Here is a 19,381-nt window from a genome sequence, read left to right as displayed (position 1 = left end):
GTTGCCTTCCGGTTATAGCTACATGTAAAAATAAATTGCCAGGTGGCAAAGGCAAGGTGAATGTATGTCAGTGTTTCTATGCTGCCTCCCCCTTTATAAAATGATCCCTGTGAGAGCAGAGAACTTTGTTCTTAATATAGTGCCTTGAACATAGTGTTTGCTAAAGGCCTATTGACTGACCACTGACAGTCACTCATTAGGACAATGTGATTTAAGACAGCAGTGAAATGAGGGCTAATTCTGGTGGTCGCTAGTGTTGTCATTTAGTTCAGGGAAGTGTTCCATGCAGTAGTGATCTTAACACTCATGTTTGGATCCAAAGGAGAGCCTGAACTGGCAAAGTTCTTAGGGCTCCATTTTTCATTGTCTTTATATATGAGTTGTTGGAATCGGGATTTTCTTCACAAATGTTTTTATCTAGCCACGGTGGCTTAAACTTTGTACAATCCTTGCCCCTTTTTACCCAAGAAATTTTTATATGGCCCTGGGTATATAGGTATATAAAATAGGTCTACAAATCAAACACATACTGATAATAATTTTGTGACTTGCCCCCTCACAATCAATTATTAGACCCCATATGTAGTCATGACCCACAGTTTAAGAAGCTTTGATTGGAGAGGTAAAGGCAAGATCCATTTATTGGTCTGCAGAGAATAACAGCCCTGAGGTGGGGGCCTTATTCTCATTTGGCCTTCTGAGATCACCAAGGAAGCCCTGAGCCCTGCTAACTTAGATAAGCTAGAAAAGCTCTGGTTGACATTTCTCCAGCCTGATCTCACTATAAGAAGTAGTGAAATAGAAAAAGAGTCAGTTACACACTGTTTGAAGAATTCCATAGAATGTTTAATGATTGGGAAAGGATTGTTTCCATAAGCATCACCTTTTGGGTTCTTGGGGGGAAGGAAGCGAGGTGCTGGGGATCTTAATATATCTTTGTTAAGATCCTGATAGAATGATCATCACTTATGATATTGCTTTTTTTTTTCTTTCAGAACCAGGTGGCAAAGGCAAGATACATTTATTCTCAGATCATGAACCCAGACAGCAAAGCATGTAATAATTTAAATGTAAGTTGTCATTTTAGAGATAAACATAGACTCTGAAGGGCAATAAAATGATGCCCACTGTGTAGAGATGGTTTCTGATTTTGGTAGTCACTACATCCTCTCCACAAATAAAGTCTTTGTTTATTCTTACAACGTTAAAAGATGTGACATAAACAAAAAGTCAAATATATTTTTAAATATATTTTTTAAACTTTAGGACAGTTACTATATACAGACTACCCTTTTTCACATCATGGGATAAGGGGAGAAATATATTTCTCTTATATAGATAAGGAAGAAAACTATGGCTTGCAGAACTGAAGTGCATTATCACCTGAGAGGAAATTTATTTTTTTCCTTTCAATCCTGTTAATAGTTTATTCTTATTCTACCCATGCATTCTAGTTAAGAAAGTCTTAAAGTTTAAAAAGTACACGAAGATTTTATGAAGATGCCATGTATTTTTGTTTTGTTTCATTTTGTTTGTAAAAAGTTGTCATCCACAATCTCTTTTACTCTTAGCCCCTCAGAAACACGGGAATTGATCGACTTTGCCAACAGCCACTTAGCTGAAGAGTGTCTAAATCTTAGAGTTCCATTTGTGCCCCTTATTTTTTTTCATTTTTTATTTTTTATGGTATATAATTTTTTCAATTACATGTAAAGATGGTTTTCAGTATTCGTTTTTGTAAAATTTCAAGCTCTCTTTTTTTCTCCCTCCCTCCCTTACCTTCCCCCTCCCCAAGACAGCATGCAAACTGACATGGGTTACACATGTACATTCAGTTTTTAACATATTTCCATGACTCATGTTGGGAAAGAAAAATCGGATCAAAAGGGGAAAACCATGAGATAATAACAACAAGAAAGGTGAAAATAGAATGCCTCAATCCACCTTTAGTGTCCATAGTTCTTTCTCTGGTTGTAGATGGCATTTGCCATCCCAAGTCTATTGGAATTATCTTGAATCATCTCATTGTTGAAAAGAACCAAGTTTATCACAGTTAATCATCACATAATCTTGGTATTACTATATACAATACCCTCCTGGTTCTGTTTACTTCACTCAGCATCAGTTCATGTAAATTTTCAGGCTTTTTCCGAAATTGGCCTGCTCATCATTTCTTATAGAAACAATAATATTCCATTACATTTATATACCACAACGTTTTTAGCCATTCCCTAATTGATGGGCATCCCCTCAATTTCCAGTTCCTTGCCATCACCAAAAAAGTTACCACAAACGTTTTTGTACATGCAGGTCCTTTTTCCTCTCTTATGATCTCTTTTAGATACAGACCCAGCATTGTGTGCCTCTTATTCTGACCTAAGTCTTTCTGCCTTGCATTTCCTACTTTCTATATACTATGCCATCCAACTGTCTAGGTGGGGAAGTACAGGGGAGAAATAATAGGTTACATCAAGAATTTAGAACCTTTGGAGTAGTATGAACATAAGCTGAGAAGAAGTTACCCAGAATGAGATCATAGAGAACCTAGAATACCTGATTTTATCAGGTCTTAGAGAGGTTAGAAGCAACTCTTGTCAGGAAACCTTTCCTCATGCTTAAATTAAATTTTTCATGTTTTGGTTTAAGCCAACTTCAGAGATGAGGAAGTAGAAAAAGTTGCCATTCTCAGCAGAATGATAGTCAAATGTTCAAACTATTATTTGTCAACTCAGATCATTATAATCACTATATATACACATGTGTATACAGTAAACAGTCATTTCTATGATAAATAGAAATTTATCTAATTTTCAAAAAAATCTTTTGAAAAACTTTCTTTGAATCAGACTTGATTAGGGCTGAGCTTTCCCTTGATATTTTTAAGGGTATTTTGTAATTATTTTTCAAGGGAAAACTGATAAATGGGCAACCAATTAGTCAGTATTTAGAAAATCCAAATGAAATCATTTTCTTTACCTAATTTTAATTAGTGACTCATGTTAAGATTTTTTCCTTCTACCAAATGGAATTTGAACTGACCTAATCTTGTATTTTCTCACTTTCTCTCTTATCTACATCCTTCCTTTAGCCAATATGCCTAGGAACCTAGATGACCAATTTTCCAGTTCCTCCCCAGTCAGTACTGCATTGATTGATTAGGATATCTCATGCAGACACAACCACATTGGCTCGGCTCTGCCCATCTGAGCCAAAACTGTCAATACTGAGAGAGCCCCAGATCTTCTTTAGTATTCTGCTCCATATCAGAGGATTAATTTCCACTTCCAAATATGTCTGGAACTAGCTGAAACTAGATCAGAGTAAATTTCCAGTGATTCGATTTGAATTTGTTCATTTCTTTATGTAACTGGCAAAGGGAGACACATTTCAGAATGGTGTTCACTGTTCTTTACTTTGGGGGCTTTAACTTGGAATGATAACACATGGGAGTTGTGGGGCACAGGTGGAACTTTTTAAATCCTGGTCCTTCTCCTTTGTCAAAGATTACCCTTAAATCTCATTACATGCTGAATGGTACAGCAGAAAGAAAGCAGAATTGGGCTGGAGATGTGGGCCAAAGTTCTGGCTCTGCAATGATAAATTGCAGAGATAAAACTCTGTGTATGAGTTAGATGGATAATAATCGATGGACCTCAGTTTCCTCAGCTGTAAAATAATGGGGTTGGATCACATGGCCTCTGAGGCTTTTTCTAACTCAGTTTTCTATAGCTACTGTGATGCTAAGCAGGAAGCTTTCCCAGACTAAAACATGAGAAATAGGTAAGACCTGAGCTCCATGAAAACGATAGATTTAAAGCTGGACAGAGACCTAAAAAATTTTCTCTTCCACCTCCTTTTTTATAGATAAGGAAACTGAGGCTCAGAGAGGTAAAGTGATTTGCTAGGGGTCCCACAAACACTTTGCACCGGAACCAAGATTTGAATTTTAACTTCAGAATGATGGCTTTCCCACTGGGGTATAGAGTACTCTCACCACTATACTCTCACCACTATATGACAGTAGTCTTTTTTGCTCATGGAATCCATGTCAGTCTTTATCCAGCTTTGAGAGAGACAGACAGAGAGGTGAGGCAGGGGGAAAGATAGAAAAACAGGGAGAGGGAAAATGGAGGAAAGGAAGGAAGCAGGGAGAGACATAAACACAGAGTTAGAGGGAAGAAGGGAAGGAGAGAAAGAGATGGAGAGAGGGAGGAAGGGAGAAAAAACCTGTCACAGGCAGAGAGAGAGAAATATCTAATTCCTAAATGTTAGTTTGGAAATATTGTGCAGCTTTTTAAAAAATCCACTTATATCAAATTCCTGCAAGACTGCAGCGTTCTTGTGACTTGGCATTATTTCCTGGGGCCATGGTGATTATGGTGGCAGAGGGAGCAGAGACTCCATAAATAGTTTCTCATATCAAATTTTCCCCTGCTGCCTTGAAATTCGATTTTCATGGCCTTGATTTTGATATCTCTTGAAAGATTAGAGCCGTCTTTCTCAACCTCTTTGGCAGAGTAGTAAAGCCCATGAATCCCTTCTGAGAATATTTTAAATGTGTAGAATGAAATATATAGAATCAAAAAGGAAATTATATTGTAATAGTTAAAATTTTTAAAAATATTCAAGAACCCCAGGTTAAGAGAGGCTGAAAGAAGTTAGTGAAAATAAAGGTATACTTTTTGTTTCCTTCAAAGCTCATGGACTCCCTGAAAAATTTATTTCTGGGACTTCTTAGTTTTGTGGACTTCATTTAGAACAATATCAGACCTCCATTCTGGTCTCTCCTGAAAACTTCAGCTAGGAAAAAGACTGCTGATAAGAAGCTTTCTTTCTTCTCTGCCCACATCCATCACCTCCTCATCTGAGGAGCCAAGGTGTTGTTCTGGCCTTGAAAGCCCTCTTTGGAACCAGGTTACTTGCAGGAAGGGAGTAATTTGAGGAGAGAAAGTAAAATCTGCCAGATCCCTCCTCGTGCTTGTGTCCAGCTTTGGCCTCCAAAGCACTGCTTTTCCACTGGGCAGCCTTAGGGTAAATTTACTAGGGACATAATCTCCAAGTTCATAGGAAGACAAGGGTAGCCCCAGGGCACTGTAGGTATCATAATTATTAACAGAGGGTGGCAGTCTACTACCAGTGCTGTCCTAGAATCACAGAGTTGGGAGGACCTTAGAAGACATGAAGTCCAACCATCTCATTTTACAAGTGAGAAAGAGATTTGGAGGAGGGAGACAAAGGTGATCACCAAATGTTGCTGCATTCCATCATCTCTCAGTGGAGATATTTTACTTACCTCCAAATGAGCTTCAGAGACCCTACAAAAATGCTAAATATACCCTGTGGTCTTATCTTTCTATTCCAGAAAACAGCCAAAATAAATAAATCGTCTCTATCCCTAGTTATCATTCTGCTATATAATTTCCTTTTGATTAATAAAATGTGGCCCTCATTCAGTAACCCTAGCAATAAACCTAGGTAGGGATTTATATAAAAACTGAACCACATTTAAGAGCAGCTAGGTGGCAAAGTAGATGGAGTGCCTGACCTGGAATCTTTCTGAGTTCAAATCTAGCCACAGATAGTCACCAGCTGTATGATCCTAGGCAAGTCACTTACGTTTGCCTCAGTTTTCTCATCTGTAAAATGAGATAGAGATAGATTTCCCCATTTCTGGATACAGTCAAATACAGTCAGCTAGATTTAATACAAATACAGTGGATAGAGAACTCCAATTGTCTCACAAAAAAAGAAAAATCTCCAAATGCAGTCATGAAGAGTAGGACATAATTGAACAATAATAATTAATCCTAGAAAACTACCCCATAAATTCCTGCTTTCACAAACAATAGATGAGAAAGAATATATTAAATAGAAATCTATCATTGGAAATAGGACTCATTCTTTGCCTTTTGTATGGGAGGAGAAAGAGGAGAACAGAAAGAACCATAATATCCTTTTCTTGTATGAATTCAGAACAGCACATGTTTTGATGGTTTGGTAGGAAGAGTTTATACTTCATATATTGGATATTAATATTAATTATTGCTATAATGTCTCAATCTATAAGAAAAGTTACAGCTATCTCTTGCCTTCCTAGTAGAACCATTGAGAAGTAAGGTTCATAAAGTATGGGGATAGTGTGATGCAATGGTATTTAACTTAAGTAGAAATGGATCCCTGTAGCTATATCATAACTTTTTTGTGTGTATTTTGATTGTAATTTAATGTTTTATTGTAATTTGTGTTTTTATTTGTTGTGTAAAACATTTTCCAATTACATTTTATTCTGCTACTTGTGGGTGTTTGAAAGGCTAGAATAGGCATCAGAAAATCTGGATTCCAATGTTGTCTATATCACTTCCTGCCCAAAAGCACTCTTGGGAAATCACTTATTCTTCCTGAATCTCAGGTTCCTTGTTTTGCTAACAAGGGTGTTGAACTAGATGGTGTCCAGTCAACCAAGAAGAATATATTAAATGGCTGTATAGGTCGGGCACTTTGGGGCCAGCCATGGGGATACAAGTACAAAGAATAGAATGGTGCCTAATTGCAGAGAGCTGACATTCAAATAGGCAGGTAGATAGCACAGTGGATAGAGTGTCAGACCTGGAATCAGGAGAATATTAGTTTAAATGTGCCCTCAGACACTTAATACCTGTGTGATCCTGGGCAAGCCACTTAAATCTGTTTGCCTCAGTTTCCTCATCTGTCAAATGATCTGGAGAAAGAAATGTTAAATCATTCCAGTATCTTTGCCAAGAAAATCCTAAATTGGGTCATAAAGAGTCAAATGTGACTAAACAAAAACAATATTCAAGTGATGAAATTGACAAATACCTTTAAAATATATATACAGCATAAATATAATTTGAATAAACACAAATATGTACAAAGTAGTTTAATACAAGGCAATTTTGGAGGGGGGACATTAACAGTCTTTTCAAACTCCTGGGAGCCTATAAAATTTTTTATTAATCTCTATTGGGCTTTTTGTATCAACAAAATTTCTCCCAGCATCTCTTCTTATCTTCTCTCTCTTAGAGCTATGTCATATAACAGATTTTTTTTAAAGAAAAAAATGAGCAAAAACAATAAATTATTGAAAACTTTGGAAAATATATGAAATGTACCATACTTGATGACCTCTCACCCTTGAGTCTTCCATCTTAACTGGGATGATGTGTGAGTGTAAAGTGATATTGCTCTCAATTGCTAACAGGTTGGATCCTAAAAGAATACTTAAGTTGTTTGTGGGTTTTTTAATGGCTTGGTGTATTTTGGATTGGATCTTAGAGGAATGGAATTTCCTATCAGCTGGATACATTCTGTGGGCACCTTTTAGGGGTAGAAGCTCTTAACCTTTTTTGTGTCTTTTTTGTGACTGTCTGGCAGTCTGGGGAAGCCTATGAGACTCCTCTTTGGAATAATATTTCTAAATGCATAAAATAAAGTACAAAAGATTACAAAGGAAATCAATTATATTGAAATATAGGATAATTAACAAACAAGTTCATAGACCCCAGTTTTTGAAAATAGCATAACAAAGGAAAGCCCAAAAACATCTAGATGAAACTTTCTGCTTGTGCCTGTCTCTAAGGGTAACACAGAGGCTTGGCTAGTTTCATGTCTTCCAAGTCTAAACCACTGGTATTTGCTTCTTTCTATAATGTAGATCCTTATCCATGCCCACTCAGACATGTTGAAAGGAGCCCTGAAGATTCTAGAGGAATCCACTGAAAAAATTAATTCCAGCTTCGTGAAGAAGCAAGAGTTCTCAGAGGAAGTGGTATGTACCAGGGGACTGAAAACTCTGTTAAAAGCAAAACACATTCTAGAATTGGTGGCATAAGACCTGGGACTGGGAAGGATGGTTGGAAGATTTCTTGAGCTCAGGACTTTTGAACTGCCAATGTACCAAATGGGGATCCAGAGTGAATTAGACAGACATTCAGGCTTAAATTTAGCAAAACTTTGGCTTAATCGAACCCATTATTAAACATTTATTAAGCTCTTCTACCAAGTCTGCTATGTGGACATTGTGCTAAGCACATTATGGGAAAAATTATCATGGTTTAGGTGATAGAATAACAGTGGAGTTAGAAGATATGGGTACTACATAATGGCCATGTGACCTTGGGCAGGTATATTTTTGTGACTTATTGTCAGAGTTATAATGTAGCACACAGACACCTAAGTAGTGTAGGCTTCCAGGCCTGGAGTTGGGAAGCATTCATTTCAAATACAGCCTCAGATACTTATTAGTTGTGTGATCCTGGGCACCCTGTTTATTTCAGTTTTCGCATCTGCTCATTTTTAAAATGAGCAAGAAAAGGAAATGGTGAATGACTCCAATGTCTTTGCCAAGAAAACCCCAAATAGAGTAGGACATGATTGAAATGACTGCACAACAATAAATAATGTAGTGATGTATATAAAGTGCTTTAAAAAAAAAAAAAGCCCTTTGTAAATGTAACTTTATCTGTCATCACTACTCTCAAAAGATGTCTCTCTCCCTCTTAATAGAGTATAAGCTACCATATGCTCTAAAATTAATTGGGCTTGATTTGTTTAGTCATTTCAATTGTGGATGATTCTTTGTGACCGCACTTTGGGATTTTCTTGGTAAAAATGCTGGGGTGGTTTTTTACTTCCTTCCTCAAGTCATTTTACAGATGAGGAAACTGAGGCAAACAGTTAAGTGACTTTCCCAGTTAGTAAATGTAATATTTGAATTTACAAAGTGAGTCTTCTTAAATCTAGGTCTGATGCTTTATCCACCTCACCATCTATATAATATACCCAGAGCTCATAACAATAGTCTTTGATTCACAACTGATAGGGCAGAATTGTGATTTCAGTAGCATATGTCAGTGGTGCTGAACACAAATAGAAATGGATCCCTCTGGGCTTGATGGGGAAAACCATGAATTAACATTATGTTGTATTCTATTTTCACTTATTTTGTTTAACATTTCCCAGTTATGCTTAACTGGTTCTGGCTGTACTCCAGAGTTTTGTGTGTTGTGAGTTTGACATCTCTAGTGTAGAGTATTCTTAGTGAATACTTCCCCTTTATCAATAACAGTCTTTAACTATACTATTCAACAACAGCCTCATATTGCGAAGTTAAATGACTTGTCCAGGGTCTCACAGTCAATATGTGCCAAAAGTAGGCTTTGAACTCAAGTCTTACTGACTTTAAGGCCAGACCTTTATCCACAATGCCATTTGTATAACCAAAAAGATAAAGGGGCAATAGGAAAGGAAACTTGTGATTAACAATTATTTGATGTTTTTTCCTTTATTCAATACAAAGCAGAGTTCTATGTGGCATCTAAACACATCTTGCTTTCATCGATAGGGGAAAATAAGGACAATAGTTGTGAATGTAGGTAGTTGAAGGACACTCTTAATTTTAAAAACTCATACATTTTACCTAGAAAGCATTTGAAATTGAGTAGAATTATCATGTAACTGAACTGCCCACCCCCAGCCTCCATCTCCTCTCTCACCTCCTTTCTCGTCAGAGCTGCTTCCAAAGGGCAAAAATTGATTGATTAGAGGTTCCCTTCCCATTCTTTCTCTATTTACCTTTGGGAAAAGTATTAGTAGAAGAAGAGTGAAATGGCTAATGGGAAGGAAGAGGAGCCAAGAATATGGGTAATTTACAGCCTAGATAATTAGATCCTAAATAATGGAGTGCTCTTTCCATCTCTCCCTCCAGTGCTTGAAAGTTCTGCCCCAAACAGCCTTCTTTTTCCCCATTAACTCTGTCATAGTATTACAAAAGACAAGCCAGGCTGCCAAAGGTCATTATTGCTTTTTCACATGACCCCACAAACTTGAGTAGAGGGTAGCCCGAAGTCAGCCTTAGCTAGCCATCTCTCTAATGGTAATTTTTCTCCTCCAAAATGTTTGTTTGTTAAAATAAATTTTATTAGTGCTTTTTGCTTTTGCCTCATAATTCCACATCAGCATTTAAAAAAAAAAAAAAAAAACATCATCTCATCTCCACTTCAATTTTCTTTTGGGGAGGAGAGGGAAGTCTGTTCTCTTCCTTCAGAAGAATACCAGGAGAAATCAAGTCTTTCTTCATTTTAATAGAAATTCTCCAAGAAGGGCAAAAACTGATTTGAAATTCAAATTGTCTGTTTGAAATCAGACAAACTGATTTGTCTTATTCAAGAGACCTCATACCCATTTCTTGTTCTGTAAAATAAGTACCCACACTGGCAGATAGATACTCCTTCATATGTTGACATTCACTCAATCCAATAATGAAATTTATTCATAGTGAAATTTGTGCAGCCCTAGGTTGCAATATATTAAGATGATATTAAATATTAAATAAAATGATTATTCCACTATAGAAAGATAGTGGAATTTGGGTTGGAATTCCTTTTTTTTTTTTTTTTAATATATCTTATCTTTTATGAACCTCTTCAAAATAAATGAAACAGAACCAGAAGGACATAGTTACAGCAATATTTTAAAAAATATGTTTTTATTTATTTCATTAAATATTTTTCAGTTATATGTAAAATACCTTTAACATTCATCGAGTCCTACTTTCTCTCCACATTCTCCTTTCCCTCTTTCCTCCTTAAGAAAGCAAATGATATTATATTATTTAATTACAGAAAATATATTTACATATTAGCCATGTCGCAAAAGAAAACACATACAAAAACATAAAAAATCAAGTTTAAAAAGCATGATTAGTTTGCCCTCAGACTTCAGTTCTCTCTCTGGAGGGAGATAGCATTTTTTGTCATGGGTTCTTTGGAATTGTTTCAGATCATTTTTGATCAGAGTAGCTAAAACTGTCATGATTGATCATCACTACACTGTTGCTCTTACTGTATACCGTGGTCTTCTCATTCAACTCACTTCACTTTGCATCAGTTCATATATGTATTGCCATGTTTTTCTGAAGCCATCCTGCTCATCATTTCTTATAGCATAATAGTATTCTATTACAATTGTATCCCCCAATCAATTTCCAATTCCTGAACACTACAAAAAACTGCTATAAATATTGTACTATTAGGTCCTTTCCCCTTTTCTTTGATCTCTTTGACATATATGTCAATACAGTGATCTGAAACAATTCCAAAGAGCCCATGATGAAAAATGTTATCTATTATCTACTCCCAGAGAGAGATTGGAGACAGACTTTTTTTCACTTTAATTTTTTTGGTGAAGTATAGCTAATATAGAAATACATTTTACATGACTTCACATGTATAATTGATATCACATTGTTTGCCTTCAAAGGAGCATAAGGGAAACTGTAGGGAGAGAGAATTTAGAATTCCAAATTTAAAAAAAAATGTTAACATAGTTTTTAGGGGGAAAAAATCATATCTATAAAGAAAAAGTTTATATTGTATTATTCAATGAATTTTTATATATCAAATTTTTTTCTGCTTCTTTTACCAAGTTGTGACTTTTTTTCTTGCATCCTCCCTCATTTCTTTTCCCAACTTTTTTCTCTTTCTTATTTGATTTTTATTTATTTATTTATTTATTTTTGTTGAGGCAATTAGGGTTAAGTGACTTGCCCAGGGCACACAGCTAGGAAGTATTAAGTGTCTGATACCAAATTTGAACTCGTATCCTCCTGACTTCAGGTCTTATTTGATTTTTTAAAATTTTTTTCATCTCTTCCAAGAATTTTTTTTTGGGGGGGGGAGCTGACTACAATTTATTTTTTTTTTTTTTGAGACTTTGCATGTAGCTCTTTTGCTGCTGCTGTTCTCCATTATCTCATTTGCTTCTCACAATCGTCACATTCACATTTTACAGATTAAAAAACTGAAACTCAAAGAGGTTTGATTGACTTTATCAAAGATACACACACAGTTAATAATTAAATGAAGTAGGGTTTGAACTCAAGTCTTCCTGGTCTTCAGTGGTCTTGGTGTACCAAACATTCCTGGCAGAACTTGATTTTCATCAGAGGAAATCCCTTTGGGAGGACTTAACCCACTGAACTTAGACATCATCTGGTTTGCCTCCTTTCTCATTTTAAACGTGAGGACATTGAGGCCCAGAGAAAGAAAATGTATTTTCTGTTACCCAATTCCTACATTCATGGCCCTGGAAATGCAACCTAATTTGTTTTCTTTAGAAAACGAAAACTATTTGGTGACTCTTTTCTTCCACTCATGGCAGATCTGAAAGATACCACCACACACCTAATAGTGCTCAGCCTCCTCTCTTTTATTGAACTCTCCATCCACATTCCAAACTGTAGCAAATGTTCTAGAATTGGAATGTCCCCCATGTGGCCAGCAGCTGTCATTGCTCTTGTTGCTCAGCTCGCTCTAATATTAGCTGGGCCTTTTCCTGAGCCTTCCCTTATTTCCTCACATAGCCAGCAAAGTTGTGGCGGAGCCAGAACATAAATCTGGGTCTCTTGACACCCTGTCCAGGGCTACATCATTTGTACCAGGCTCTCTCTTTTCTTTTGAAGGTATATATTACCTTCCCAGAATTCATATGGAAAAATACTCATTTTTAAAAACTACTTTCAATTTTAACTTACCCTGAAGGTCCTTTTCACCCCAAAGCTGTTTTTAGACGGATTCTAATCTAAGAACGTGTACGCCCATTTAGACTCTCCCCCAGATATTGTGAGGTTGATCAGAGGTTGCCTGATAGGAGACGGTAGGCATAAGTCATTGAGGTATGTAAATGACAAACCCTTGGCTGGCAACCAAGCCTCTGGACTGCATTCCACTTTGTGGGCCCTGCTGTGTTAGCAGGTAGAGAACACTTTTTATTAATAATATGTTAGAGGCAGCCAGGCATTTGATGGATAAAGTGCTAGATGCATGATAGAAAGCCCTGAGTTCAGACCCTGCCTCTGGTTCTTTCCAACTCAGAATATAATTCCTATGTACCCCAATGAAAATGGCCATGTTTAGTGATTAGAAGTAATGGACTAAAATAAATCAAGAGGACTCTTTAACCACCTTATAGGAACAAGAGAAAGAGTAATAAATAACTGGTCTTTGCTAGTCACAACTTCTGCCTCTGTTTCCTCAGCTATAAAATGGGAATAATAACAGCACCTACTTCCCAGAGTTAAGGATAAAATGAATTAATATTTATACAGCAGTTATCCCAATGTCTAGCCAATAGTAGGTACTCATTAAGTGCTTGTTCTCTGCTCACCTTTTCCCCTTCTGCAAAACTGATGTTCAAATGACTAAAACATAGGCTTCTCTTTCATTGATTTTTTTTTTCATGAACTAAATTAGGGAACAAATTTGGCAACTTCTCTTTCCTGCTTAGATAGCAGAATAGCTGTAATAATTCCATTTAATGTTTCCACAGCTATCCAAGAGAACTGAGGCAGTACATTCAATTAGAGTGAAGTTATCCCAGGCTTGACAGCTTTGCACTGCTTTTTTGGGAAACCTTATGCTGCACATTAATTTTGTTCACCTTGAACCCGGTTGACAGAGAAAGCTGTTCCTCATAATAACATTAAGAACCTTTTGAGCACTAAGATTCCAAGGGGAGTCATGATGTAAAAGGGAGATAGAGGCTTGCAGTATATTCAGAAAGTGTGTGTAGCCAATGGCTGTGTTAAAAAAAAAAAAACGTGATCATGAATTAAATCTCTTCAAATATTGTAGGTGAGTGGAATTGAATTAGCCTTCTCTACCTCCTCTAATCCAGCCTGTATACCACTGCCACCATAATCTTCCTAACAGAATTGTTCCCAGTGTCATTTCCCTGCTCAGAAACCTCTGCTGACTTCCTAACTGCCTATAGAAGAATAAAGTCCAGATTGTATAGTAAGCCATTTAAGGCATTGTGCTATCTGGCCCCACTCTACCTTTTCAGATTTATTTATGTGAAATGTTAGATGTCTCATCTCTTCCTGAATATACCCTGTACTTCCTGTGCCCCAGGTCCCCCTTCACCTTGAGTACCCATTAGTCAATGCCTTCATCCCTGCCTGTTAAAGAAGCCATCCGCCAAGGTCTAGCTCAGATGGCATCTATTTTTAGACAGCTTTCCCTCTATTGCAGACTCTGGGGATGAGGTCATTATTCAATCTGACCTATCTCTGAATAGGGATTCCTTCTATAAAATACCCAACAAAAGGCTTTGGTTTGAAGATATCTAGTAAGGATAAAACCACCCTCCCAAAATCAAACCATTCTGCTTTGGAACTTCTGTAATTGTTAGGAAGGTCTTCTTTGCATTAAGCAAAAATACTTGCTTGTTGGCTACACCTGCCAGTTCCTAGGACCTTCTCTGAGACTGACAAAATGAGACTCATCCCTCTTCTATAAGATTCCCGTAGTGTCTCCTCACAACCCTTCCTTTTTTCTATTTTCTCCCCTTTCCTTTCTCTTTGGATTTTTAAAATTTCGAACTTAAGATCAGTATGAGGATTTTTTTCAACTTTTAACTTAGTTCATAATTAGGTTTTAAAACCCCACCTAGTATTTAGATTTTGTTCAGTTCCAGAGTTAGCAAATCCATGTTGTTTGTTCTGATTTGAGTTTGGTCCCCAAATTCTACCAGTTAATAGATGTATGTTGATCATCAACATTTGAGGCACTTAGCTTCTCGGAAAATAGTCATATAAAAGATTTGGTTTTTGTCATCCTTTTACTCAATGTTGTCTGGTTACAAGACAGTGAACACTACAGTTTCCCTATATGTGATAATTGTTATCTCCCAGAGAATAATGGGGAGTTGCATGCTAAGCCTGCAATGTGTTACAAACAAGGAATTAGGAAAAATGGAGTAAAAGAAGTTATTCAAAAAATTGTAGGAACAAAAAGATTGGCATAAACACAAGGTACTAGTGAGGAATACCTGCCAGCCAGGTGTGGGCTCTCCATTGACAGCTCCTAGACGTTAAAGAGATCTCAAGGATCCTAGATGTACATATTGTGTGGACCTTTCATGGCAAATACTTGGGAAGACACTGATAAGAGTTACAGGGGGTGGATGGATGTAGATAGGTTGCAACCTAAATCAGTGGAGACACTCATCTATGAGATAACATCCTTTGGTTTTTGTCATTTTGGTTATTGTCATTTACTTTATCTCCCATGCTTGTGGCAACAAGTCTTTGACTGTTCCTAAACTGTTGAGCCTGTAAACAACAGGCGAATTGTTGTTGTTGTTGGGGGCACAAGAACTATTCTTAACCTATGTGATTAAATTAGTACTTTGGGAAGCAGTTTTCAGAAAGCCAGATTCTTACAACTTGAGCTTAATTAAGAAATAATTGTGTTAGTGAAGGACTATGCTATTGCAATGATGTCTGATCAAACACATTTACTTCATTTGCTTTAATGAGCCACTGCAGCCCATCACCATCATCATTCCATCCCACTTTAGTTCCTTGGTACATCTATTTGGGTGCTGTTTTAAGCTCTCATTTACTAAATTTCCAAGATGTAATTCTCAGATTGTGCTATATTATTTGTGGAACCATTCTCTTGGTTTTATAGCCCCATGTTAAAATATTCTGGCTTGGTGGCTAGAACACTGGACCAGAAATCAGGAAGACGAGTTCAGATCCAGCCATAAACACTTGCTAGCTATGTGATGCTGGGCAAATCACTTAACCTTGTTTGCCTTGGAGGCAACTAAATGGCTCAGAGAATAGAGCACTGGGTCTGGAATTCAAATCTTGCCTCAGATACCAACTGTGTGAGCCTAGGCAGATCATTTAATCTCTATTTGCCTTAATCCACTAGAGAAGGAAATGGCAAATCACTTCAGAATCTTTGCCAAGAAAACCCCATGGACAGTGTTGATGTGCACAGGGAGAGAGTTAGACAAGACTGAATAAAACAACAGTGACCTTTCTTGTCCCTCAGCTTCAATTTTCATAATACTCTCTAGATGAGGAGTATTTTCTTAGTAGTGTATTTGTGCTTCTTGAAAGGACGTTCGTTTATTTAGTACCTACTTTATGCCAAGCATTGTTCTGTGATAAACAATACAGTAATGAAATAATCCTTGGCCTCGGGGAGCTTCTATGAGGAGAGACAACATAATATACAAATAAGTTTATATATCACTACATGGTGTTTTGGTGAGGGGTGGCACTAGGAGCAAGGAGGAAGAAAGAAACAAAGGAACTGTCTTGATGCTCTTCTACATTCTGTTTTTGTCTTCTGCTCACAGCTGACCACAGTGAAGGAGAAATTAGATGGACATCCAGCTCTCCAGGCCAGATTCAAAGAGATCTGTGATAAGCTCCGGGCATCGGGTCAAGTCATTCCCCAGACTGTGGATGCTATACTCTGTGTCATCCCTCAGGGCAGGAAACCCCACATTTTCTCATTTAACAAGAGGCAAACAAGCCGACGGACTTTACAGTCGCTCAAATTATCTCTGGTAGCTGAGTAACCCTGGATTTGACCAATGGTGACTGAACTGCATGTGCCATTCTGAGCATCTTAGAAACTGCTCTGAAGGAAATTAGGTTGAACACTTTTTCCCTCCATAGATTTTTGAGATTTGTTGACAATTGACATTCTAAACTAAGAGGTTAGTATTGTGGACTATTGTGGACAACATGAACCCAAACAACCAGAAATCTTCTTGTTGTTGTTTTTAAACATGAGGATTTATCTGTATAGAGTGACAGGTATTGCCCAGAGTAAATTGCAGTGGTTTCTTGGTCCTGTTTCCTGACCCTTAATTCACATAAGCAGAAAGAAATATCCCTGAAGGATTTCATATCAGGATGTAGACTTGTCTGGCTTTGAATAACCCTTCTACATCTTGTTATATCCTTGGAAACTCAATTCTGTCGCTGATTTCAAAGATTTTCTGTGTCTCCTTGAAAACGGTCATCTTCCCTTATTAACTTGAATGCAGTAATTTTGTTTTTAGTATTTAAAGCACTAAAGCATGTTGAGAAAGTTCCTGACAAAATATAGTAACCATCATTTGCTAGAGGCAGAATTACATGGAAAACAGAACACAGCATGGACTTGGGAATATGAAGCTCAGGATTTTGTCCTGGCTTCTATCACTACCTAATTTCTGTGACCCTTAGCAAGCTCCTTTATGGCTCAGTCTGTAAAGTGACAGGGCTTGTGCCTCATATCCTAGCATCCAGATCTGAGAATTTCAGACAACAAAAAAGCAGGTGAGAGACTCATGCAAGCAAAGCATAGAATAACAAAAATACTTTGTTTTCCTCTGATATATATCTCTCACCCCCTCCCCAACCTCTATGAGGCAAACAGACACAAGCTTTATCTTTCTGAATACTAAATATGCCAGCTTTAAATTAGTACTTCCCAGTTTAGGGTAAGTCATACGATTTCCCAATAAAAACCATGCGAAATTATCTGTCTCATCTCAGTCAGTGTGTCATGCAATGTCTGTCCTAGAATTCATCTCTTTTGTTAATGGTTTTCTTTTCTATCTTCATTTGGAGTGCCTTATTTTCAGTGAAAAGAACTGTGTCTTTATTGAGCACAGGACCCAGTTCCTAAGTGGCCTCAGATGCCATTTTAACTAATGCCTTGAAATACAGCATCTGGAGATGATACAATACGAAAATACATGGTGGTCCCCTCTCAGCTGTGCCTTTTGTTGTCAGAGGCTGTTGTGATGTTGGAGCCATGTGTATCTGCCTGGAGTGCAGCCGGCACTAACGAGCAGCAAGCCTGGGCTGCTTTCTTTCTGTCACCATCTGCCCTTCTCCCCCTCCCCCCCATCCCTTCCCTCCCACTCCTCACTTTAAACAGACGGGTGCTTTTGAAAGTGCTTCTTCAAGAGATTATTTTGTATTATGGTTCATAAGCAGCAGGTTTCCATAAGTGTTAAAACTCTAGGGACATTGTAGAATCTCTCTTACTTGCTGAGGTCCAGACTGCGGTCCAGAAAAGAGAAGTTATTTACTTGAGAACACTAGGCTAATTACTGGTAGGCTGGAACTAAAATTTGGGCCTTCTGGCTCAGCCTAATGGTCTTTCCACTAGATCTGATATCCTTCCTGAAGGAGGACAGTGTTGGGTTAACCAAATCAGGCAAATGTACAGCATCCAGACATAGTAAGTTGGTTATATAGTATATGTCTTGAAAAGAAAGTCACTTGGAGAATGGTAATTTGACTGCAAAATGGACAAAAATACCCTGAGCTCCTTTCCTTTTAATCATTGCTTTCTGAAGATATTATCTTTATTCATGATCTGTTCTAAGCTCTAGACAGATCAATTTTTTTAAAAAAATTATTGATATTTTTGGCATTTACATCCGCTCCACTCCCAAATATATTCCTCTTCCTTCCCTTATCCAGTGAGCTGGTGCTTGTAACAATAAAAAAGACAAGAAAGACATTTTAAAGTAGTTGACCAAAACAAACCAATCCATCAGCTGAATCTAATGGCCTATTCCATGTTGCACACACTTAAGTTTCCTATGTCTACAAAGAATTTAAGGGAGTGTTTTTTCTCATCTTCAAGGCCAAATGGGATTATTCTAATTACATTTTGTTCACTCAGTTTCCTTTTGTTATTGTCATTTCCATTTGTATTGTTGCAGTCACATGTATACATACATGTAAATGTCATATAAATGCAGTCAATGTAAATATATTGTAGGTATTTTATTTCTAGAAGAATCAATTTAGATTGTAAGCTCCCTGAGACTAGGAATCATGTCATACATGTGGTATCTCCCTAGCTGAATATGAATAGCATGTAATCTTCAAATATGGGATGCTTCTGTTGCTGGTCCTGACCTGTGATTTCATTGGTTTGGACATTTTTTCTGCAGATTCAATTTAAGCACCATACTAAGTCCTGGAGATACCAAGACAAAAACAAAATCATCCTCAAAGAGGTGATTTGTAACTTAAAAGAATTACTTAATGATTTGCTTGTAGTCACATAAATTAGAGTCAGGACCTGGACCCTGGTTTTCCCAAACTCCCAAGTCTGGCCTTCCATTCATACAACTCAATATTTCTTTTTACAGGATAATTAATAAACATATATTGAACCAAAAAAAAATAAATAAATAAATGAACAGATCCCAGATCCCTGTCTTTTGGGAGTATGTGGTATTTTTGATTGATTTGCAAAAAAAATGTCAATAAGCTTTTATTAAAGCATGTATCACAAAAATTATGGGGTCTTCAGGGATAACTAGCCACTCTGATATGAGGGATTAGCAAGCTCTTTTCAGGGTTGCTCACCCACCTTTGGTGTTTACCTGGCCCTCAGCTCTCACCTGTAGCTCCAAGAAGCAGAAGCATGCTTAAGAGCCACATCCCCATAAACCATCTTAATAGACTAAATCAGGATGGTAATGGAAGGCCTCAAACCCATTGTGAGCCAGAGGGGCTTCTACCCCCAAGCATGTGAAGATTTCC

At 37.3% G+C, this 19,381-nt stretch overlaps 1 protein-coding gene across 2 annotated transcripts in view; it reads left to right on the top strand.

Annotated features, from left to right (window-relative positions):
• PTCD2 (pentatricopeptide repeat domain 2) overlaps positions 1–17,350 on the top strand; it is a 41,576-nt gene extending 24,226 nt beyond the window's left edge. For both annotated transcript variants that reach the window (XM_003763043.4, XM_031966724.1), the window contains 3 exons: positions 996–1,070; positions 7,673–7,786; positions 16,174–17,350. In XM_003763043.4, coding sequence (XP_003763091.2) covers positions 996–1,070; positions 7,673–7,786; positions 16,174–16,398 — 414 coding nt within the window. In that variant the 3' untranslated portion in view covers positions 16,399–17,350. The remainder of the gene's footprint in view (positions 1–995; positions 1,071–7,672; positions 7,787–16,173) is intronic.
• The last annotated feature ends 2,031 nt before the right edge of the window (positions 17,351–19,381 follow it).

Source organism: Sarcophilus harrisii, chromosome 1 (genome assembly GCF_902635505.1).
Source record: "Sarcophilus harrisii chromosome 1, mSarHar1.11, whole genome shotgun sequence".
NCBI classification, from domain to species: Eukaryota; Metazoa; Chordata; class Mammalia; order Dasyuromorphia; family Dasyuridae; genus Sarcophilus; species Sarcophilus harrisii.
This window is presented reverse-complemented; position numbering and strand designations above follow the sequence as displayed.